The sequence below is a fragment of the Papaver somniferum genome, chromosome 6, assembly GCF_003573695.1.
Source record: "Papaver somniferum cultivar HN1 chromosome 6, ASM357369v1, whole genome shotgun sequence".
Lineage (NCBI taxonomy): Eukaryota > Viridiplantae > Streptophyta > Magnoliopsida > Ranunculales > Papaveraceae > Papaver > Papaver somniferum.
Window position 1 is genome coordinate 100,007,376 of NC_039363.1, and position 24,578 is coordinate 100,031,953.

The window sequence follows — 24,578 nt, forward strand, 5'->3', positions numbered from 1 at the left end:
GGTCAGAAAATTGAGAATTAGGTCAGAATTAGTTTCATTGGTTGAAGTAAGTAATCATTGAAGAAGAGAAGAATGGAAAATCGAAAATCGAAGGATGATTTTCGCTAGGGATGAAGACATGGAGAATTCGTAGATATGATTTAGGTCACAATTGGTTTCATTGGTTGAAGTGAGTAATCATTGAAGAAGAGAAGAAGAGAAGGGAAAATCGGAGGATGATTTTCGCTACCGATGAAGATGGAGAAAATGAATTTTTAGACCTGATTTTTTTCTTATGAAAGAGAACAAGAAAGAGATACACGGTGGAACTAGAAGAAGATACGTGGGGTCATTTACTGAGTTGCTTTTGGGATAAATAAGAATAGGGGGTAGTTTAGACAGTTAGGGAATTTTGGGGTTTTTCTACACCATTTGTTTTGTTGGAGTTTTCTTAATCGGATGGTGACCCCTTAGGGGTTGTAACGCGCGCGTTATTTCCAAAAACAAAAATTCCCACCCAAGTTTAGAGTTTTTCCAAACTCAAACTCTAATCGATTGTCCCCACATGTGCCTGGCTTCTTCACATTTGGAACGAGTAAGATCAGTGCAGGCTTACAGCACATGGCCTGAGCGGAGCGAAGAGGTAGATTGCAATGGCCTATGTGCTAGTCTAGAGGATGACCAATACCTGGATTGTACTTGCAAGATGTGATGCATGCCAAACGCACGAGCATCGTCCTTTATGGCCTTGACCCTTTGCAAAACAAGGGTAATTTGGGGCACGTTAAGGATCATGCTTGCGAAGCATGTTGTACCGATTCAAACTAGAGTCTCTGCCTGGACGGGAGTACAAAGTGAAGATTTATAGCCCGATTACTGCTAAACCATGGCGCTGGAGGCTAAAATTTCTGGCCTGTCACACTTAGCAATAGACGCCATCATTCTATTAAAGTCGTTTTCACTTGCGTCGACAAGCTAATTGAACTAATGACTCCTCAATAACCTGTAAGAGCAAGATTGCAAAAACTGGGGGTCGAAGAAGCTCCCTTGTTGAAGTGATGGCGATTTTTTGTAGGCAGCTTTCTGATTGAATTTAGAGTTATTACCAAAAATTTGTAAATAAATATATTATCTCTCATAATTTTTTATTATTTTTTATCATTTCCAAAGACAATGTTTGGCTCTTATCTTGTGTATGGGTGCACAACATAACAAAACCCATATTTGAATGATCTATACCAACATCGCGTGTTTGGTTTTTTGAGTTAGGAAGGTGAGGATTTAACTGTTTTCCCATGTCTTTTATTTCTACGTTGAACATTCTTTAAGTGGGTTTATGAGATCCTTCTAATGATGTCTTTTTTAGTCGTCTTAAGTATTCAAATTTCTCTCTAATTTGGAGGCATCCATCTAAACACACCAAAAGGGAAACTCGGAGAAAATCACATATGCCAGCTAGTTTGGAGCTTCATCTTAGCATTGTGGCATAGCTCCTAGGAATCTCTGATTCGTTGAAGAGCAGCTAGGGGAAAATTGTATAACAATCTTGTGAATAACAGCAAAAAAAACTGGCAGTAATTAAATACAATGCCATACCAAATATTAGCTTAAACTGTGAGGAAAATTGTATAACAATCTTTTGATATTAGCTTAAACTGTGCTAAAGATTTCTACATTAGCTCACCCTATACAACTCCGATACAAGGGCTACCTTAATGCCATACATATATTGTAGGTTAAAACTACAATAAATAAGCAGCTGTGCATAGGAATAAACATTCTTCAGAAGTAAGATGTCTATTTCCTAGTTAATGTTAAGTGCCAAGGGGACAAGAAATCTTTTAAGAACCCAGAATGTCTTCCTCTTCTTCTTCGTCCATGCTTGATCCTCCGCCATATTCTTCAAACAAAAAATTCTGCCAAACTGGTTCAAGCAGCAATCTTGCACACTCCAACATATGCCTACCATCTTCATAGATCGTTGGATCTTTCATACTTTGCACTATCCCACGGTATAGCTCTTTTACACGAGCCAACATCATTTCAAGTTCATCCCATTCTCTGTTCTCATGTCTGACTAACTTCACACAAACAAAATGTACCAGTCCAAATACCAACTCATAGTCCTCTCTTTGCAGGCCGACTGATGAAGCAGTTAAGAACATTACCCCCACTGCACCCAGTACCTTGGGGTTTTTGCGTGAAGTTAAAACTATCTTCTCTACTAGTTTCTTGAATACAAGATACTTGTTTGGTTCAACAGCGTTCTCTGTGTCACTTTCACTGGGATCACTTAATTGATGCAGCTCAATCTTAGCTAGAGTACTGATCCATGGAAGGAAAGTGTTCTTACCTTGGTCTGCTAAAACAGAAAAATCCCACTCATGAAAGTTTTCTGCCAAGATATACCCAGAGCTCATTGCCAGTATCAGATCAGAAAGCCAAGGCTTGGCAGCAACAAGAAGACAGGTTGCGTTCTTTGAGCCCAAGTAGAATTCAACTGACATGATCAGATTGAACATGTTGTTTGCTAGATCAGTTACTTCAGGCTGTTTCTTAGTAACAGTTTTGAGGAATAAATTTAGTAATTTCGCTGCATATGTGAAGCAACTCTTGAGACAAAGAAGGGTTTCTCTCATTTCCTCCTCTCTAAACTGCTCAATATCATCTGAAAGTTTGCTTGAAGTTGAAATAATGAAATGGAAATAGGCCGATGTAAAGCGTAAGCACCTCTCCTGCTGGTGAGCAACAAGGCCCACAGAAGTTGCATCCACAATGAACTTGAGAACTGCGGTGACCATTTTCACCATACTGACTATCTTTTTCTGTTCGGTGACACTGGATCCTACATGACCAGTAATACAAAAGAGAAGTCAGACACCTAATAGATTGTGCCACGTGGGTGCAAGATTCAGTCAGGATGAAATTCCAAATTGGTTACTGCATAAGTTCTACAACATAGAAGTGACTCGAGTGAGTGAGGATACACTGCGATAATGGCAGCCACAAAGTTCCGTTTCAAACAACGAATACGGGACAGTGGATATCTGAACAACAAATTATTAACTCACCAGTTTCACTTGGAGTTGAAGTATTTGTTTGAGCTTCCCCTTTGTGCTTTCGACGTGAATAGGTCTTCACCTTTTGGAGTTTAGCCTTGACAGGTGAGTCGTTACAGTTTCCAGAGTTACTTGTACAAAATAGTTGCTCTGTATAATCAAACAGACGGTCCAGACAAAGTTCCAGTGCCATCATCTGACCAAAAAAATAAATAGTATAATTGTCTATTTCAAATTAGAGTAAAAAACGAATGTTAAAAAAGGAATAGTGAAGCTGAATAAATAAATGAGAAAAGGTTAACTAATTTTTCATAATTATTAACATGCCCAAAGTTACTCACCAGGGCATCAGTGAAGTCAGATGTGCATGGAAATAAGGAGTAGTGGGACATCCAACTCCAAGTGGGAATACCCCTTAACCATGCAGGTTAGACTAATGAAAAGTTACTAATCAAGCAGAAGATAACAAAGTAGATTCTCATCACATTTACTTACTTTCAGTGGTGACCCTGCATCGTTACTGAGATCATTTCTCCCAGTTGCCTCATTTGCATGATTCGTGTGCAGAACAAGTGCAGCGTAAGCCGAAACTGCAGAAGTGTCGCAGTATTCAAATGACATGCACTGTTTAATGCTGACCTCAGAAATGACCTCTAGAGCAGAAAATGCCAGTTCTAACATTGGAGAGTTTACCACAGCTTCACGAGTTTGTGGACATGCTAGCATGTCTTTTATCTGCCATGCTGCTCCACCCGCAATGACAAAATCTTCCTCAACAGGGGACATATCATCAGAACTGGTAGACTTTTTCCCTTTGGCTTTTTTTGAATTTGTTGAGGATATTTTTGCTGACAACCTAGCGCTCTTCTGTTTTTCTGATGGTGCACTTTGCATGGGTGTTTTGGTACCAAATTTGGTATGGCACCAAAATCCAGCTGTTTGCAAAAGTTCTGTTAAAGCTTTAAACAGTTTGTCAAACCAACCGCATGACACCATTAACTTGTGGACAGACCTTACTTCTGCTTGCCTTTCCAAATCTTCAGATAACCCACCACATTTCTTTATAACAACCATGCATTCTTTAAGAAGCCCAGTTGCATCATTTGGAGAGACAATGGTAGCAATTTTAAAGACAGAAGTCTGGGCAAGCTCAGTATCTGCTCGAGAAAACAAGCGCTTGAGTTTGTCACCAGAAAAGAACTCTTTAAGAACACCTTTACAAGATGCCTCCCTGACTAGACTTTGACAAAGGTTTTCAGCGGCTAACAGGAAACCCTCCGTCTGTTTGGAATTCACATCATGTGATAGGGCCAAGGCAATTGAGGATTTGACGAGCTCCAAAAGAGACTTTGGAGATGACCCTTCAGATAGAGCAAATTCGCAAAATCTTGCTCCAGCCATGGGTGACCTTTTGATTAGTGTGGTACAGCGGTTGCAGGCCTCGTCTACAACAACTTTTGAGGGAAAATACGATGGTATCAGTAGCCTGGTTATTTTCTGAGCAACAAGTGGTTGATCATTGGCAAGGCATGACAATAACTCATCTAAGCACACCACCTAAATAACAACAAAATCAACATGAAATAAGAAACACAAACTCACGAGCAAACCTGTGGACATTCAAGTTATAATAGTTTACATCTGCAAGCCACAGTAAGGTCAAAGGCTTCACAAACAAAGCACCAGTAAAACAAAATCCAAATATTTTAGAGAGCGTAATACCTTATGAAACTGGAAATCTCGAATATCTCTTAGAACAAGGAGGAGATCTGCCACAGAAGATCGTACCGCAAGTACAGAGTCCTGAAATAAATGTCCTAATCTTGGAAGAAGCACTTTCAGTAGTTCATGAGCCTGAGGATTTCCAAGTAAATATATAATGCCACTCAATGTTGAAAGCCTGACGTCGGCACATAGGTCATGTGACATATCATCAGTAATTTTTGTGAGTGTCTTTGTAATGACTGAAGAAGGTATAACTTCCCAAAAAAGATAAAGTAGACGACAACAACCTTCAACAGCTACAACTCTCACCTCTGGGCATTCATCAATCAGTAATCTTTCCAATAAAAAGAACTGCTTATCATGCAAACTATCTATAACTTCTTTTGTAGCATCTGGATCTTCAAGAGGGAACATGTCTAACAGTAAATGCAGCGCATTTTGACGAACATTTGAGTTTGCAGCCTGGCACCAGATGATCAGAGTTCAAGCAACTAATTACATAATAATAATAAGTAAAAATGGTTTACTAACTCAACCCATACAAAGTAACCACATACTTCATTTCATCCTGAGCAATTTCAGTATTATAAGATCTAACATCTATTTCAAATCCATACAAATAACAAAAACTATGAATTACCTGGAGTGACCTAAATAACACAGGCTCAGCGAGGCGAAACAAAAGCTTTTCAACACCATCAACAGTCCTCTGACTAATAAATTTACCTAAAACCCTTCTTATCGACGCTGCAAATACCGCTGAACTAGCATAAACTGCTCCCTCAATCAAACCCTGCATAAACCCATTCTCAATTTCATCTCTCAAAGTGCCTTCAGATGCCTTCCAAGCTCGAAACAGAACATCTGCATATGCCTCCAACATAGATTTCCTACCAAAAGGAATCTGAGACTTAATTATGGCCAATGCTTCCTTCAGTAACTGACCACTCAATCCAAACAAAAACGCTATAAACCTCCTCCCTTCATCAGTCTTCAGATAAACAGGCGTAATAATACATCGAATTAACAAAAGTTTCAAATCCTCAATACTCTCATCCTCAAAATCAAACAGCGTAAACGCCTCACGTATACTATAAATTCTCCTCACGTCAACCTTCTTTTGCAATGTCAACGATTTCGATAAAAGGACTGGTAAAAACTGTGAAATTAGGGTTTCTCTACCAGGTAAATCTTCTTTCCACCACTCTTCACATAAATTAGCAACCTCAGATAATAACAACTGATCAGACTCAAACAAAATAAGATTATCGTGCAATAATTGCACACATGGTAAAAGGTCCTGACATATAAATATCTTCTTCGGATGAGTAACACATAGATAAGTAATATGAGCATAGATCTGAAGATTCTCCAAAATATCTTGTTTCCTCGAGTTTGATACCTTACCAGGATGATTAGAACAGTTCTCTTCATCATCTTGTGCAGATTCTTTTGCTCCTCCTTTCTTTCTTGAAGATCTTCGAACTCGTTTCACTGGAGGTGAACGAGATGAAGATCTTCCGTCCTCGTTGTCGTCTCCGTTGTTCGATTCTTTGACTGAATCAATAGATCGAGCGATTGATTGGTGAAGAGCTAAAGGAAGAGAAGTAGTGAGTTCAGAAGATGGAGTTATACGAGAAATTAGGGTATTGAGTGAGGGTTTTACTGATTTTAGGTTTGATTTTGTTGCTGATTTTAGAAATTCTTCCGCAGAATTCTTAAGAGATGAGTGAAGTCTCTTCTCCATGATTGATTTAAGTGTGACTGGTGAATTGAGATTTCAAGGGTTTGTGAGTTTCGTCACTGGAGAGTAGAGAATTTGACCGCCGTTTCGAATTTTGAAATAAACATTTCATTTTCATTCTCGTCTTATCCGTTTGTTGTTTTTATACAGCGCACGTTTTGAAAAGAGTAGTGGCGCGCCTGACTAAATTCGGCTAGGGCCTGTGAGTCGGTATTGGCACGCTAACTCGGCATGTGCAGTTTAAATTGATCTTATTGGACACTAACACGCTCATATCATGTCATTTTAAGTCTGTAAAGTGGATCTTGCTAGATATTGGGGGTAGAGCCACCATTCAAAACGTGCATCTGATCAGTAGAGATTTAGATGGGTCCAAACAAGCCGCGGATGAGCAGTTAGGAATGCTAATGATGTACCCAGCCAGCTAAAAGGCTAACTTGATTGCCAGCAGCATTTTCAGACTCATCAAAGCATGGGAAAGGGGATGGATGCAGTTTTCTTTACTCCTCCCACATAAAAGTTTCAACACCGGGATAATGAGTTGTGCAGTCCTTTCTTTCCGTCAACCATTTATATAGCTGGTAAGGAAATTACTGTCTATCATTATGCAGTAGTTTCCTGTTAAGCCTTCACTTAGTTTGGTACAGAATCACTGGTAGACCGAATTACGGCTATCTTTCCTTCGGGTACATTTGTGCCTAACCTGGTTCCGTGACAGCGTAATTTCAGAAAAACACAATAAGTTAATCTACTTGGTACGGGTACGACAGCATTCAACCAACTTAACCTTAGGTACTGCAGTTGAATACCCCCTCATTCCATGATTCAGATTTGGTAAGCATTTAATCAAATTTCATAAATAGGACCACCAATATACAATGACTGACATTACATAATCAGGAGAAGAAAATATATTAACTGCTTTTGCTTTTAATCCTTCAGTGAGTCACTTGCATACCATGTTTTCAGTTTCATGAGTCATGACCCCAAAAGACTGCCCCCAAGCATTCAAAGAAACCTCAATCAAATCCCACTTTTACATACCCTTTATTTTTCTTTGTGGCCTCAACACAACAAACCAAACTCCTCTCATCTTGTTTATTGCTTTTTTTTTTTCTTTTCTTTTCTTTTCTTTACAGAGACAAAAAGAACTTCAGAAGCATCCCAAGCTTCATCAACAAAGTAAAGTTATTATAAGAATTAAAGAAATGATAATAGTTAGCAATTCTGAAATAAAGAAGAAAATAAAGATAACCCACTAAAAAATCACTATTTTCTGACTATTGGATCTCATTTTTCTTCCTTTTCCTCTAGTCAGAGTCTTTCACACTGTTGAAAAAAAGATTTTTCACTTCTTTTAATAGAGTCTTTCACCACTGTTTGTTCTTTCATGATCCACTTTCATTTGGTTTTCGGGAAAGAAAAACCATAATAATCAGTGTCATATCATGTACACGTGCAGTAGTACGATAAAAACTCTTCTTCTGCACTAGACTAATTCTTGGTTCAAATACAACACAAACCCAAAATTGATGTAAGAGCTAGCTTCAGTAAAGCCTCCTACTAACAGGCATTTTCTTCAGTGCAGTCACTTGTAATCGGATGTCTCATTCTTTTATCGCAATCACTAAGTGCTGTAACCTTTCTCTTCTTAATTCTGAAAGCCGAAATGCACGAAGAATCCCCAACAACATCAACTGAACTTGAATAGGTTGATGTTAAATCGGAAGAAACTATAAAGTTTGTCATTTCATAAGTTTCTCTTTGCAGTTTCTTCATCATATTATAGCAAGAAAATAAATGATCCTGAAACAAACATAGAATTAGTTGTAATTTGTTAAGATATTCCCACATTGTCAGGCAATTCGAGATTTGTGGAGGGCACACGCGGCAGACAATCAAATTAGTAAGCTAGAGAGTTGTAACTGGTGGGCTTCATATGCTTGGTTTATTACTGACATTGTAAGTTTCTGCATTTGGCCGAAAGCGCATTGCTTGCATTTGGGTTTATCCCTTGCATCGTGTGGAGGAGTGCGCATAGTCACTCCAACCGGGACAATCAAGGGGTGCAAGAACAGCAACCAGAATAAGCACAATGCATAAGATTTAGGCAACTCTTGCACTGCCACTATGTTTTTAATAGAGTTGCACAAGTTTTTAGCCTCTAAAATGCATTACAGAAGTGGAAAGAATGCATTAAAGAAGTGCAAAGAGGAGAGAAAATCTCACATTATCTAAAGACCCACATGAAGAAATCAAACTCATTTTGTATTCAATTGTTTTTCTCGTTAATCTTTGATCCAATGCTGCTAAAACAGAAGCTGCAGCCACGACAGACGGCGGATGGCCGATCAAATTTATCTCTGAAACAAACAATCAAGCAACAAAAAGCATTAACCAACATTAGTAAGAAACTCAATTAGCTGACAAAATTGATTGGGTTTACCTTTTGTGAATGCAAAGACAAGTTCAATTGATTTCGATAGCAAATCTTTCGATTGATTACCAAAATTGGAAATGAAGTAATGAAGATAAGAGAATGGAGTGATTGAATTCATTCTCCATTCCAATGTACTACAAATCATAAGTTCCATTTTCTGAATAGTATTGCTCTCAAAATTGAGTTCTTGTTCTGAATTGAATTTTGATAATAATGGAACTTCACATTCTTCCATTTTTGCTGCCAATGATAAACTGGCGATTGATAATAATCGGATTGCCCATGATTTCTCACTCTGTAAAACCAACAATATAATATCATTCAACATCCAATTTTACATTTCTACCACTCAAAATCTCCACTATCAAAAACTGAACAAAATTACTTACATCAGTGATTCGCTTAGATAGAAATCGATCGACGTAACTAATCGATAAATAAGCAGTTTGGAATCCAAATCCGAAGTAATCACTTTTCTGAGATTCAATCAGACAAAATAACTAAATCAGGAAATGAAATTAAAAATGAAAAAAAAAAAACACACAAGAAATTAGATAAATCATACACTGATGATCCATTTAATCGATTCTAATCTTGCAGATTTCAACCAATTATCATCATCATCAACTAGTGTAAATCGATTTTCTGAAATTCTTTCTCTATCAATTAACATCTCAATATATTCATCATCTGGAGATTCATTCTGTACTGAAAAATTATAATTATAACTAAAATTGTTTTCTTCAACAATTTCATCATCAAAACAAGATTCAGATTCTTCACAACAAAGAAGATTAGAGATCGAAAATGAAGAGTCAAAATGTTCTCCTCCCATTTTCTTTCTTGGAATTTTCCAGCTGAATGACAGTGAGTAAATGGGAGATTTACAGAGAAAATCAAGGAAAGAAAAATCAGAAAAGAATTTGACTAGTAATTCCAAGAAGATTTTGGGAGAATCTGTGTCACCGCCATTAATATAGAGATGGAATGAGAATAATTTTTTCTTGACTCTATTTTTGGTCGAAAATGAAGATATATAGGGGATGCGGTTTTAGTGCCGCCAAATTTCGCGGGAAGTCATGTAAGTTATAGGACTAGTGGTGGTGTGCGCGGGGGATGTGGTTACTGGTTAGTGTTATTGTTTTGGTGTAGCAACTGAAATTCAAACTTTGATGTGCTTTTTTGTAGAGAGTGACATGTGGTGATCTGCATTTTAGCAAGTGATGTACACTGTAGATTGGATTTATGGCACCTGGTAAAAGAGAGTTGTAGTGGTTGGATGTTGGAGCCACCAACTTGGACGTCATACTGTCTTGTCCAGTATGAGTGTGATTTTTATCAAGTGCTGTTCTATCTGTACATATGTTGAATTCTAATTGTCATAGGTGAGGAACTGTGGGAGCAAATGGCATTACATGGTTTTGAACCACTCGGTAGCCTAGTTTCGAGAAAATTATGTTCGCGCGGTGTTTGAACATTTTTACAATGTTGATGTCTAATCAGTTTATTGAAAATATGAATGATGGCTATCCATTTCAGTTAAATTGGATAAAAAAAAATTTCATTTATCAAGTATTTTTGCAAGAACATTCTGGTATTTGTTTAAAAAGAATTACTAATGGCCTATGTGTAAAAAAAATTTACCATGCTCTTTTTATTATACATTTCTGTGATATAATTTATGCATTGGGTGTTGGGACTTGGGATGGGATGGATGTACATAGTTCCACAAATTAAATGAAGGTCTAGGACTTTGGATACCTACTTTGAGAATATTTATGTGACGGATATTTTGTGGTATTTTCATGATAGATGCTATGTTGGTTGGGTTGAACTAGGGCTGCACATGGGCGGGTATAAGCTAAAACCAACCTCGCACCCACATACTGCGGTTTTTTTTTTTCATAACCAATCCCGCACCCACAAACAGCGGGCGGGTTTTGTTATCCGCCCGCTACGGATTGGGCGGGTATGGGTTTAAACGGGTTTAAACCCGCTTTATATTCACGTATTTAGAGTAACTTCTATTCTCCTTGATTAAGTGAAAAAAAAAAACAAAACCCCCAAAATATTCATATCTAGGAAGTTCACAGATGAAGATTAAGTGTTGAATCTGTTGATTTTTCGATTGTTGTCGATTTCTGGTGAAGATTCGAAGTTGTTGTTGTCGATTTCTGGTGAAGATTCTGGTAATTGTCGTTCGTAGGTGAAGAAGAAGAACTGAGGAGGAAGAAGAGGAGAGGCCGAACAGAGAGAAGAGTGTAGAAAGTGAATGAGGGTTATCAGTTATCCTATCTACTAGTATTAGGGTTTCATAATGGACGACTAGGATTAGTTTTATCTAATGGTATATATTCTGCGGGTTTTTTGGGCGGGTATGGGCGGGTATTAGCTTAAACCAACTTCGCACCCACAGACAACGGGTTTTTTTTTCATAACCAACCCCGCACCCACAACGGGCGGGTATGGATTAAACACCCACGGACTTAGCGGGTACGGGTGGGTTTGGGTATCGTGGGCGGGTCTTGTGCAGCCCTAGGTTGAACCTTTAAAGAAAATCAAAAGGGGTCTTGATATTTATAACAACTTGGTGAATGGCAAGATTCATAGTCTTTCGAGTCTTAATTGGTACTAAAAATATCCTTCACAATTAACTAGGATAATATATTGCTCTCTAGAATTAAGAGTCTATATCATACACATAATGCAAATATTTAAACAATATTTACAAATGTCTTCTGCGCAAAAAATCAGCTGTTAGAGAATGCTAAGACATTATATTTTACATGCAAACCATGCAAATATTGAAAGATACTACTAAATTATATAATTAAAATTGTCATTTATACTACTATCAAGACAAGATTATCATTTAATGCCAATCATATTCTTTCACATATGGTACGTGTTCATCATAGTTTTCCAAGACATGCGGCGATGCGCCATCACTATGTAATGTACCTCACTAGTCCCATGCCAATGTGAGACAGTTTGTGAACGTACGACAATGTGCACGGATCCTCCCTCATATAATATATGTTTAGTGTCAAATTGTTGCAAGTCACGACACCAAAAACATTGTATTTATACATCATAATCATCCTTTATGTTAGACGGATACGTTCAGATGTGCAACAAAAAAGGGTCGAGAATTAGTGGGAAGATCCAATGAGTTCTAGACAGCAGAGAATTAAAGGTCCCATAAGATGATGGAGGAGGGAGAACAGTCAAGGGGGAAAGGGAGATATTATAATGCTAGCTATATATATATATATATATATGTAGGTTTTGCGAGAATGGAAGGTGAATGAATGGTAGGTCAAGATAAGTGATGAAAAAACAAAGGCGCTTAATAATCAGATGATGGCCAAAAAGATCACTAACAATATTTATTTTCTGTCAGGAGCGTATGCTGATGACCCTAGTTACCCAAAAAAAAAATTGCCACTTCTATTTATTAGATCTTTGCTTTGGCTTTTTTTCGTTCTTTGATACATATGGTAAGTAAGAAACAAGTTAAGATCATACTTTCAATAATCATCGTGGAGACATTTCTTGACACCAATTCCTCAAAGATCCCACCGATAAGTATATGCAGTAGACAAAGAGAAAGTGAATGAATCTTATAACACAAAGCACACCGAAATCCTTGTCAATTTCTGTAGCAACACAAAAAGGCACGAACGCAGACTTGCCATAGCACGCAAATAAACACAATTAGAAGCTGAACTAGTCGTATTCCGGAAACACTCAACAAATGTCACCTGCCACAAGAATATCTCTGATAACCGGCAATGCTAGCTCATAAAATATATCGTTGAGGACCATGAGGTTGAAGGTGGGTCTGAGAAAGTGGGCAGGCCTAGCTGACTTTGTCCTGGCAAGTCCAAGCCCGTGACTTACTTATGGTCTTGAGTCTTGACAGTAAATTATGGCCCGTTGACAGTGAAGATTAGGATGAAACTCAAAACGCACCACTATCACAATATCTGCTGTCGGTTACATTCATGATCATGACAATTGACAAGCAAAAGAATCTGGAGCAGGTCTTTTAATAATAAATTCAATTAAGCAGCATTTATAAAGAAGACTAAATTCCAACAATGTCTTTGTCCGACCCAACCCACTCCCTCTTTTTCCCCTTCTGTAAGTTGTTGTAAACAAAGAATTTAGAGGATTCGAGAGAAATATTAGGTAGGATTATAATAGTCTGCTTAGGGATCACCGATCCGAAGAATCCGAATAATGCAGCACAGCACAAGTACTGATCCACGGCACTTTATAGCGGCATTTCATTTTCTTTTTTAAGGACCATCTTTAGTGAAAAATAATGTCAGGATCATCGAGTGTCTACTAGATCGAGCAGTAAGGAATGGCTCTCACGTGGGCACATCCTGCCTGACTCAACCATGCCCAACCTCAGAACCCTGCAATTCCAACGTTCGGAAATCTCACATGACCACCCCGACATGCTTAGATTTCACGTCATTGGATTCCCCTTTTGTGCGACTGACTAATCCCCAAATACTAAATTACTCGATCCAGTTGATTTGATTTACTTCATGATCTATCACGATGCTTAACATAATAACCCTTTTTTACATTAAAAAAATAAGCTGGTAGTTATTATGTTTGCTCACGCTACTTGACAATTGACACTTTGATATAAGAGTCTTTTTGCACTTTTAGTACTCTTGCTTAAAAGTCTGACGATAGTTAATGTCTATTCGCGCTACTTGACATGATCTTTTGCACTTGGTACTGTGATACTTCGCAAAAGAAAGAACAACTTTAGTGATCTACTCTCTCTATACTCCTTTTGTTCCCAAAAGAATCCGTGTTTGTTCTTGTTAAACCTTGGCTCAATTTAGAAAACAACAAATTGATATGCTAAACCAGATTATTTAGGAATTTATCTACCTGGCAAAATTAGGACCTATAAATTACTTCATCTATTTAATACGCAATGATAAGGGGTGTCTAAATTTATGAAAACTACCAAAATTATCCTCAAAAAAATATTAATATTATGAATCCTTAATAATAAACCTAACTAACTAAAATCAGTTTTCATGTCTAACCTAAAAACCGATTCTTCATCTCCTCTACTCCCTCTTTTTTCATTTTTTTGAAACCAAAAATCGTTGATGATCGACGATCCAAAAACGATTAATCGTTTTGTTTCTTCTATAAAATGTCTAAATCATCAAGAATGAAGCATCCTACTAACAGGAATTATTCTAGTGATAATGATCCCGAAATTGTTGAAGCGATTCGAAAGAAAATGAAGGAAGTTCACGAGGAAGCCGAAGCGTCTCGTATCGCAAAAGAGGAGGAAATGGGTCGAATCAGGTACTTTTCTATCAACCCAATCCTCTAAACTAGGTTTTAGTAACATGCAATAGGTTAGAAATCGAGAATTTTGAAATCAAAAAATTTCAGTGTTCACATAATCGGTTTCGTTAATGTCGAAGTAACCCGATGCTTGTTAGAAACAGGTTATGTTCTTAAACTTATAAACCGATTGTTCTACATGTGAAATGGAATCGGGGAACGTTAATATATTAATAGCCCGATTGTTGTAGCCAATATTACTGGATCTTTATTTTGTTGGAATCGGATTACATATGTCTTCACAAAAAACCGATTGTGTAGTTTAGAATCGGACTTCATATGTGTATCGAGTAAACCGATTTGTGGAATCGGTTTACATTAGCACTTCACAAAATCCGATTGTTAATTTATTATGTTAGGCATCGGATTTTATATGTATACTGAGTAAACCGATTATGTACCTTGACTTTAAAAATGCATTCTATTCCATTGTTTTTTGTCGCTTAAATCCGTATTTTACAGGCAAAAAATTCAAGCCGATAAGAAATATAAGCGGAAATATGACCTTGCTACTCTTAAGCCTTTCGGACCTCGTCGAAAAGACGGTAAAAATTTGAATTCTTCCCACCGAAACCCAAGGGGCACGGGGAGTAAAGCCAAAGGGATCATTATCGATGACTCACCACTTCAAGCGGAGCAACCAACACATGAAGAATCTGATTCCGAAACACCTACTGAACAAGAAGGTGATGATAGAGAAATTGAAGAAGAAAAAGGTGATGAGGAAGGTGGTGAAGAAGAAAATGATGAGAGTGAAAGTGATGAGGAAGGTGGTGGCAAGGAAGGTGGTGAAGAAGAAAGTGATGAGAGTGAAAGTGATGAAGAAGAAGGTGAGGATGAAAGTGATGAAGAGATAAGAGAAGTCGTTCAAGAACAAGAAGTTCAACAACAGAACCAAGGAGGAGATGCTAAAGAAAAAGGTAACAAGAAAGAAGTCCAAAGAACAAGAAAGGTGACCACATGCCCGACCCGCTGAAGATGTTTGCTCGCAACCCTGATGATCCACCTTTAGGGATACCCGGTGATGGAAGAAAGGTATTATGGAGTTACAAAGACAGTTGGTCCTTCGTCGTTTACAATACCATAGTAAGTACTAAACCTTATGCTATGTGATGTAAACATTATTATCCGTGTACTGTTTTGATTGTTGTCCATCGTGGTTGTTTTGTTTTATAGGATCACAAGGATGTCGTTCGTCTTATGAAGCCAGGAACGTCAGTGAGTATGATGAGGAAATGGATACTGGAAGGAATAGAAACAACCATTGGAGAAGTTCCGGAAGTAATCGATCTAGTCAATTTTACGGGGTTGATACCCGCGGTCGAGAATTTGGACCTTGGTTACGACAGACCTCTTTGTTCCTCTTTTGTCGGGAGATACTACGGGGAAACGGATACTTTACATCTTTCGTTTGGAGAAATGACGATAACTCCAAATGATGCGAAGTTAATTACCGGCCTAAGCATAGAAGGTAAATCCGTGAAGCACAAAGGGTACGAGCTAGAGCTTGGGTGGGACAAGATTTATGCGTGGACCAAGGAAGTGTTCCAATTGGATGAGGAGAAGACCAAGAAAGAGATGCTAGTAGGCAAGGCAAAGCAGAGGATATTCCATCTCTCGAGGCTGAGGGACAACTTCATGGGAACAAAGAAGCTTCGTGCTGAGGGAAAAGAGGTGACGCCGCAACGTATTATCGCCACCGCCAATGCGTATGTCCTCTATGTCCTGGGAGTTGTAATCTTCCCCGACGTTTCCGGTGCCCGTGTGAGCGCCAACTTTATCCATCTTTTGCAACCATTTTGAGAGATTCGCGAATACTCTTGGGCCACTACCATCCTTGCACGCTCGTTGAAGGAGTTGAGAAAGGCTTCTAGGTCTCAAAGGAACCAAATAGGAGGGAATATGGCTTTTCTACATGCTTGGATATATATGCACTTCCCAATATTTTGCTAAAAGGGCTTTTGAGAACAAGGATTGGGACGAAGAGAATTATGGAGACAAGTACAACTACAAAAGTAAGCCGAAGAAACAAAAAATGGATTTTCAGAATTTGAGACGCCAGTTAGACAACTTGACGACAAAAGATGTTGTCTTTGATCCTTACAAGGAGGATTTGGCTAAAGGAAAAGGAAAGAAGGTTGGCTGCCGAGAGCAAAGTGAATATTTTGGGTCTTTGTTTCACCCAAGAGGATATGTAATGTACAACCCTACGAGAGTCGCAAGACAATGCGGTTACGTACAAAAAATCCCAAAGGCGCACAAGATGTTCAACATCAATGAAACAAAAACCAAATCACATGATAATGATATTATCATTGTTCACAAGCCTTTCCCATCATGTGATTATTGGAACGACAGAGCGTTCCACAGATATCCTTTGGATGGTCCATCTCCAGTAGATGACGTGGCAATTCCGGGTTACATACCGTGGTACCTCAAAGTTTCGCATACTCGAGTGATACAAGTAGATGAGAGGCCCAAGATAGAGGACAAAGATACGGCTCTCGATTACTTGGTGCGTATTGTTACTCAATTATGATTTTTTTAATGGTTTTAGCATTATGTATTGAATGTTTCTTATTTGAAATTGAAACAGAGAAGACGAGTCGGACACTTGATAACCCAAACAAAGCTAGAAATCAGGGAAGGGAAAAATGTGAAGGCCAATGAAAACCTAATTGATGAATTGAATGGTCTCGAAGATGTAGAAGCTGGTGCAAAGTTTGGGGAGAAGGATGATGATGATGATGATGATGAGGAGGAGGAGGAGGATGAGCCAAAGAAGAAGAGGAAGAGAGCCCCCCCAAAAAAGATGACTGAAGGTGCATCGAGACGCTCAACCTGGTAAACGAGGACGCGGTGGACGTGGTTGTGGAGGTGTACGTGGTCGTGGAGGTGGACGTGGTCGTGGTGGGGATGTTCATGAATGAATCGTTATATTCATGTTTCTGTCTTTAAGGATGGATAATTATGGAGTCAAAACTTATGTCTTGTCTTAAACTTATTGTCGAATTATGTTTGGTTACACTCCTAGTCTATGAATGACTTAATCTAGTTTCTAGTTTATGAATGACTTAATGTGTGTGGAAAAAATGGAGGATTCTAGCATTCTTTCTGTCAGAATCGGTTTACATATAACTATATGTAATCCGATTCTGACAGTTTCCCAAATGTTCAGTTTTAGAATCGGGTTTCATGTATACATATGTAATCCGATTTCTAAGAAGAAAAGTTCTGTAACTTTTAGAATCGGTTTACATGTATAAATATGTAATCCGATTTCTAAGAAGAAAAGTTATGTAACTTTCAGAATCAGGTTACATGTATAAATATGTAATCCGATTGCTAAGAAGAAAAGTTATGTAACTTTTTTTTTTAGAATTGGTTTACATGTGCACTACAAAAGCCCGATTTGTTAGAGGCAAGTTTATATGATTTTGTAAGGAAACAATCGGTCTATGTGGTCATATATAAAATCTGATTGTTTGAATTGAATTAAAAAAAATAGTCGTTGAGACTTCATCTATATAAGGACAACCTCTTTGAGCCACTCCCACATCACACACTTAGCCTAGAAAATGGAATAGGAACCGTTTGAACATTTGTGTCTGGTTAAATCCTTTGCCAATACGTTCCGCGAACGTCCGAATGAAATCTATTCAATGTTTTGGAAGAGATTTAAAGAGTTCTTTTACGGGCGTACCGCGAATCCCAATAACCGAAAATGGAGAGACTTGGATTTTCGATTCAACTACATAAAAGGCGCAATGCGAGAATACTTAATAGTTAGAAATATGGTGTACCACTATCATCCACGAGCTCCTCTTAGGGAAAAAGTGAGCAATGCGATCATTTTTATACCTATTTCAACTACACTAGTTCACATACTAACATATAAGAATTCATTGAATTTTAGCTGCAATGTTTCAACGGGCTATGGAGAATTCGTAATGGGGAAAGAAAGTTCATTCACCACAAAGAATACACGACGTTGTACCGACGTGCTCGGAGGTTCATTGACGAGCATTTGATGTGTCAAATTCTAGAATTTCCATACTGAATCCTATATATATGTAGTGGGCTAATTTCCTAAACTATGTAATGAATATCTTGTTTCTGAAAGTAAGGCATAATCGGTTTACATGTACATTACAAAAGCCCGATTTTTGGAATCGGTTTATGTGGGTATTAATCAAACTCCGATTCTGGATTTACATCTTCCCAAGCATAAAACTCAATCCAGAATCGGTTTACAAATGCACTAACATCAACCGATTCTGGATCGAGTAAAAAAATTTTTTTACAGGTTTTGATTTATGCAGTAATGAAAGTTAATCTCAGGATTAACTTGATTAAACATTTTTTAATTTTTCGAATTAGCACTAATTTAACAAGGATATATCAGGCAATAACATAAATAGTGGATAAGGGATTTATATGAATTATTTCTTAATGACCCTATTTTGTCACGTAGCTATAGACTCCAATTAAGTAGCATATGCCCCAATTTAACCAGGTTTATTTAACAGGACTTTCATTTATAAGTATCGTTTGGATTCTGACATTGGTGTGAAAAATCCCAAATTTGTGTATTCTGTGGTTTTGAATAATTTTTCTTTTTATTTCTACACGGAGCAGGCATAAATTACTGAACCATGGCCCTCATCTCCTGTTTAATTTCCATATACATTTTTGATATTGATATAAAATATAGACATATTTGGGAAATAGCTAATCTTAAGCACAATAATTCTGGACCCTAGTAAATGATTTTCGACTTCATAGTGATGAACATTGGTGCACCTTACACAAGTTTAAACTTCCTTGGTCGCTTAGGGCAAATGGAAACAGCGTTCAGTAACGGTTATTTAGCGTTTCAAATTTGAACACCAAAGTGGCTGTAGTTTAGTGGTAAGAATTCCACGTTGTGGCCGTGGAGACCTGGGCTCGAATCCCAGCAGCCACATAAAATGCTTTTTTAATTTACTTTTTTTGGATATTCGTTTTAAATTCCATTTTGGGTAAAACATCCTTTTTATTTGTATTTCTTAACGATTTTAATTCCCGCTGGAGTTCTTCTCTCGGAATGATCTTTCTTTTTCTCTCTCTTCCCATAGCTGCTGTTCGTATATTATGCTTAACCTAATCCTTCATAAACTCTACTGCAACTCAATAATACACTGTTCCTGTATAACATTTCAAGGCAATTAATCAAATGCACAACTAGAATCCTAAAGGAACAACTAAGCTGATTTTTGTTAATTATGAATCTATGATTTTCTCTTCTTCTACCTGCATAAATTAGTTAGGGGGTTCTTTGATTACTGTACTAATATCCCTTTTTGTTGTCCTTGTTTCCTGTTATAGATTGTGGCAGCCCTAACCATGTTGAACCTAAATTTGTTGCTGAGTAAAGAAGAATTGAACTCGAAAAGCAAGTCAATGGATCAATGTCTTGACGGATTGTTTCATAAAAGGTACTACTACACTTTTACTTCCAAAGCTTAGGATTTGGATTGTTCAAGTCAATTAATTAGAGTAATTTGTTCTTAGTTGTTTTAAACTATGCCTATTGAGCTATTTTTTCTTGTTGGGCATTATTATGTAGAGTTTTGTGTCTTAGCTGACTGCTGGTAGAACAATGGAACAGTGATGCTCTGGTAGAATCATGTTCTTTTTTTTTTGGACAGAGTAGAATTATGTTCTTGTTTCTATTAGTTTGTCATTAAGACTGATAGAACCTCTACATATATACGAGAAGGCACTATCATGAATCTAGTTGAAAACTAATCGAACGCGAATGAACTGAACATAAAGGATTAGCTTGAAACGTGGTTATGCTGTGGTTGCCTTACTTTCTTGCTTAATAAATCACGTTAAGCATGTTCGATGGTTGTGTTTGCTTAAAACTACAGCTTTATATTTGTTACGAGTACTACCAAGAATCCATCTTCTTGAGGTGTAAATAACTGCTACATTATTCAAATGAAGAGCCTGCTATGCTTCAAGGGTTTTGATTGATATTTGGTGTTGGAGAGCAGACATTTATGCTTGTCTTGATGTTTTTCGTCAAACTTTCTGTTGATACACTACTTTCTGCTTAGAAAGCGATACTGCCTTAAATTGACTTTTTCATCTGTTATTTGTTAAAGGGGGTCCACAAGAGAGATAGCGTTGGCAATGCTTGTTGATAAATTTTGCAAGAACTTACAAAATGAGTTTCTGGTCAACAAGTAAGGAAATTTAGATTTTCGACAGTTGTTATAATCAAGCAAAATCAATCTGTATTTAATATTGTGAGGTTGTGTTGGTTGATTCCACTGGAGTTTGGCACAATCTGTATTTATCATGGGATCAAGCAAAATCAAACTTAAGTTGGATACAATATCTTTTGCATATAGATATTCTTGTGTGCTAATGAGTCTGTAATTGTTTCTAAAGATGCAATACTTTATTGTATCCATGCTTCAATTCTGTAAAGCGAGGATCTAGCAAGGAGAGATATCTAGCTTGTCGCCTCATTGGTACCTTTTAACCCATTAAAGTAAAATATTTGCTTCTACCTTAATTTTACTGGACAATATAACTTCAGCATTTTGTTTCTCTAGGGTTTTTATCTATCACCATTGGTTGCAAGGATGATTTGGCACATAAAGTATTGGAGGATGCATTTCCCCCTCTTTCCAAAGCTCTTCAATCTAAGTGTGATCCAATTGAGATATCATCTGTAAGTGTGATATACAAAGTTAGCAGCTTCTGGAGTTCTCTACTTCTGATACATGTAACAGTTGTGATGCAAACTAAATGTGTTTCAGCTACGCGGTTTGTCTTATTGTAGTTACTGGACTGCTTAGCCATCATCACTTTTGTAGGAGGAGACGATCTCAGTGAGACTGAAAGATCGATGCAACTTATGTGTTAATTTTTTCACCCGAAACTGGGTAATAATGTATGTGTTTTAACCCAAAACTGAATCCTTCTGACTTGTCTTTGTCTCTTTTGGTAGAAATTATTCACTTTTTCATTTTACTTTTCAGATGGTTGCCCCTACAACTTGTGCAATAGTATTAACAACTGTGTTATCAGCTTGGTCATTTCTTCTGTCAACCATGGACGTGTTGAAGGTTAATAAAACATATTGGAAAGAGTAAGTACTATGCATTATTCAGAATTTGCTTAAATGTAATAAATGTTCACTCATTCTTTTGTGGTGTGTTGTGCCATATAATCTGGAGAAAGTTTTGAGTGCTGTTGGAAACTGATGCAGGTCGGTGTCTTACTTCTCGGATCTACTGGACCATGATGACCTTTCTGTACGCATAGCAGCTGCTGAAGCAATAGCTCTAATTTTTGAAATGGGGTCGCTGGAGAAATTCTGTAGTGAAGCTAAGAGTTCTAACGAACAACTGGTGCATGAAGGAAGTAAATGTCAGGAAAGCCATTCGGACATAGAAGGATTGAAGGAAAAGATCCTAAATCAAATGACTAACCTTTCGTTGGAAGCAGGTGATGAAGTTGTACATAAGAATGATAGTAAGAAAAAACTTATTGATGACGTATTGAGATTTCTTGAGGTAATGCTTTATTTAAAGATCTACCTCTAAGTACTTACTGACTATATTCAGGAAGTTTCTGATCATCATAAATAATATGAATTGCAGGACAATGTTCGCGTTAAAACTTCAATAAAGGTGGGAAGAAGTGGGCTTAGTGTATCTACATGGTCTCGATTGATTCAGGTATTTTATAGTTTCTTATAATCTTGTTCTTTGCTTTCAATGTCAATATCTTACAAGTATCATTTGATATCTAGGTGAACTTTATGATGCGCTTTCTAGGACCAGGATTTTTGAAGCACATGCAGGTGAGGGGTTTTTCCCATCACTTCTCTCTAAATCTTCTTGTAGTCAAACTTTCCCATTTGGTGCTATTTGTCAATTTACCATCTATCCCTGGTGCACACTGAGACAGGAAAATGAATTCCTTCATGATGTTTTTGACTTCAAACCAAAGGAAAAACAACATATATCAAGTGAGAACCAGCTTCTGCCTAATATGTTCACATATGATTATGAAGAGGTTTGTTTTTTCTTCTTCTTTTGTGTCTCTGGAAATGTGTTATTATTTTCATCCCTCCACCCACACACCTTTTCTCTCGTCCTTATGATATTGTTTTGTCTAATATGTTTGTCTGAAGGTCGTTCTCAAAATTTTCTACCAAGGTAACCCATGGAAATTAAAAGAAGAAGAAATAGAAGGCAGGCAGCCGTATCAGGTATCCATGAGTTGCTGAATGTTATAGATAACTGTTATCCATTGGATTCCAAGCCTTTCTCTTTACGAAATGGTGCCAATACTTTATATTTCTGGATTTTTCTTGGTTGTAGAAGAAGAAGACGTCAGCGTGTCCAAACCCTGCCCTCAAAAAGGCAAAAAATCAGGTGCGGAGGCAGAACCGCTTGATATCTCAGGTAATTCTCATTGAATAGGAAACCTCTTAATCATAAACACCAATCAACAAATATCTACATGTAATGCTTAGTCAGAAGCATTTTTGCTATATCTGGGAAAACCATCTTTTGTTCAACACTCAAATTCCTGTCCATCAGATAACAAAACGTCAGAAATTCCTATTTTGAATGGTTATCTATCTAGGGCTCATTTTACTACTATGTTTGGTGCTGAGCTTATTTCCTGCTGAAAAGAATTCATAAGTCTATTCAGGAAGAACTAATCAATTCATATGGTGATTGTGTTTCAGACAAGGAATGCTGGCCATATGGCGGTTGGATTGGAAGGTGAAGATTTGAAAGATAATTAACCGGGTCCTTCTAACAATGCTGGCTACTGAACAGTCTCTTTTTTTATTCAATTCTTTTAATTTTATTCAATTACATTCACAATCAGGAGAAGGCTTAAAAGTTAAAACTCCTTCAGCACAGAAATGTTTAGAGCTAATTACTGCTAATCCAAATTCTTTCAAACTGTCAATAGAAATTCAACAGAATGCATTGTCTTCTTGGAATCATTTATGTGTCTTTCCCTGATAAATTAGGCAAAAACTAGGCTTCTGACATTTGTATACACTTTTACATGGACCAAAATGCATTACAGTAAAGCCAGCAGCTCCAAAATGCATGAACTTCAGAGTTTAAGTCTCATAGGTTGTTGACATGTTGCTACTGACATTTCTTTAGCTTTGAAGCAGCAGATGAGGACGATCCAGGCTCTTTACTGGAAGTTTTAATTATGAAAAGTAGCATCTCCAAGAACTAGCCCAAGGATACCACCAGCAGCATTCATTACAGGGTTATGACTAAACAAAGCTCTGAAGGCAGCATATCCCACCATATAACCTGTAAACATAGTAACAGCAACGTGCAGACCAAACCCCATTTGATCTTTATAAGATGAGAAAGGCTCATCAGTTTGTTCAGCAGGAGTAATATCTTTAACAAGTTCTTTATATTCTCTTCGTTCAGCCAAATCCGACAGCTTCTTCAACCTCTCCTGAAGCTGTTTGCTCTTCTCTCTAGGTTTAGGACTGCAGAAAACAAAATTAGAACCAGAGAAAAGACGAAGCAGATTAGGTCTAGTTGAAGGGAGAGATTTAGACCAGATTTGTCTTAATGATTTATATGGGATTGAATATTGGGGTAAGAGAGATGATGAGATTTGACGAAGCTCATGTGTTAGAGTTGGATCTGATTTTGCTGAAGTGAGAAAATATTTTATAAATTCATTGTTTGCTATGGTTAGACCTTTTGGATTTGAAGTTTCCCCATCTTCTGCCATGGTTTTTAGTTTCCAGAAGGCTGGCTGATTACAGATTCAGAAAAGGACAATGAAATTCTAACGGTCATGGGTAAAAAACGGGACACGGGCCGAATTACGGGTCAAGGGCCGTTTGGACCACAATGCAAAAATATGATGAAAATCTATTACGTAAACAGCAGAGATTTCATGGCAGTGATTCAAACAAGATTTAGTGGTTCTATGCAGAATCAAAAATAAAATAAAAAAGATATTCAGAAATAAAAATTCATAAATAGGGAGGATTAATCTATAAATGTCTGGATTTTATCTAATTTAAAAAAAAATCTTATCTTTTTAACTATAAATTCTGAAAATGGAATAACAGGCAGGAATTCAGTTGTTAAGATTTCTGTTAGTCAGTTGAAGATGAAGTGAACAAACTTATAAAACCCAGAGACATATCCTCAATAACAGAAATTCA

The 24,578-nt window shown here is 37.4% G+C and overlaps 4 protein-coding genes and 1 non-coding gene across 8 annotated transcripts; 2 read left to right on the forward strand and 3 right to left on the reverse strand.

Annotated features, from left to right (window-relative positions):
* Nucleotides 1-1,532: 1,532 nt before the first annotated feature.
* Nucleotides 1,533-6,617, reverse strand: LOC113288573. Its single transcript, XM_026537650.1, has 5 exons — nucleotides 5,404-6,617; nucleotides 4,761-5,225; nucleotides 3,534-4,595; nucleotides 3,051-3,234; nucleotides 1,533-2,824 (listed from the first exon to the last, which is right to left on the reverse strand). Exons 1-5 carry the CDS (start codon nucleotides 6,508-6,510, stop codon nucleotides 1,821-1,823), a joined length of 3,822 nt encoding a protein of 1,273 aa, XP_026393435.1. The 5' UTR covers nucleotides 6,511-6,617; the 3' UTR covers nucleotides 1,533-1,820.
* Nucleotides 6,618-7,395: 778 nt separating this feature from the next.
* On the reverse strand, nucleotides 7,396-9,973 carry LOC113285959 (cyclin-D5-2-like). The gene is made up of 5 exons (XM_026534691.1): nucleotides 9,513-9,973; nucleotides 9,337-9,423; nucleotides 8,954-9,242; nucleotides 8,737-8,870; nucleotides 7,396-8,313 (listed from the first exon to the last, which is right to left on the reverse strand). Exons 1-5 carry the CDS (start codon nucleotides 9,780-9,782, stop codon nucleotides 8,071-8,073), a joined length of 1,023 nt encoding a protein of 340 aa, XP_026390476.1. The 5' UTR covers nucleotides 9,783-9,973; the 3' UTR covers nucleotides 7,396-8,070.
* A 9,262-nt stretch (nucleotides 9,974-19,235) lies between these two features.
* On the forward strand, nucleotides 19,236-19,307 carry TRNAH-GUG. Its single transcript has one exon. It is a non-coding gene; the product is annotated as a tRNA-His (tRNA).
* A 105-nt stretch (nucleotides 19,308-19,412) lies between these two features.
* Nucleotides 19,413-23,243, forward strand: LOC113288576 (interferon-related developmental regulator 1-like). 4 transcript variants are annotated; one of them, XM_026537654.1, is made up of 13 exons: nucleotides 19,413-19,818; nucleotides 20,494-20,574; nucleotides 20,783-20,865; nucleotides 20,950-21,068; nucleotides 21,157-21,290; nucleotides 21,379-21,488; nucleotides 21,609-21,915; nucleotides 22,003-22,080; nucleotides 22,155-22,205; nucleotides 22,313-22,420; nucleotides 22,539-22,616; nucleotides 22,729-22,812; nucleotides 23,103-23,243. In XM_026537654.1, exons 6-13 carry the CDS (start codon nucleotides 21,379-21,381, stop codon nucleotides 23,160-23,162), a joined length of 876 nt encoding a protein of 291 aa, XP_026393439.1. In that variant the 5' UTR covers nucleotides 19,413-19,818; nucleotides 20,494-20,574; nucleotides 20,783-20,865; nucleotides 20,950-21,068; nucleotides 21,157-21,290; the 3' UTR covers nucleotides 23,163-23,243. The 4 variants fall into 4 exon arrangements, with proteins under 4 accessions (XP_026393439.1, XP_026393438.1, XP_026393441.1 ...); XM_026537653.1 differs by having other exon boundaries at nucleotides 21,180-21,290; XM_026537656.1 differs by having other exon boundaries at nucleotides 21,214-21,290.
* Nucleotides 23,244-23,558: 315 nt separating this feature from the next.
* Nucleotides 23,559-24,534, reverse strand: LOC113288578. Its single transcript, XM_026537658.1, has one exon. The coding sequence runs from the start codon at nucleotides 24,134-24,136 to the stop codon at nucleotides 23,585-23,587; it is 552 nt and encodes a 183-aa protein (XP_026393443.1). The 5' UTR covers nucleotides 24,137-24,534; the 3' UTR covers nucleotides 23,559-23,584.
* Between the last annotated feature and the right edge of the window lie 44 nt (nucleotides 24,535-24,578).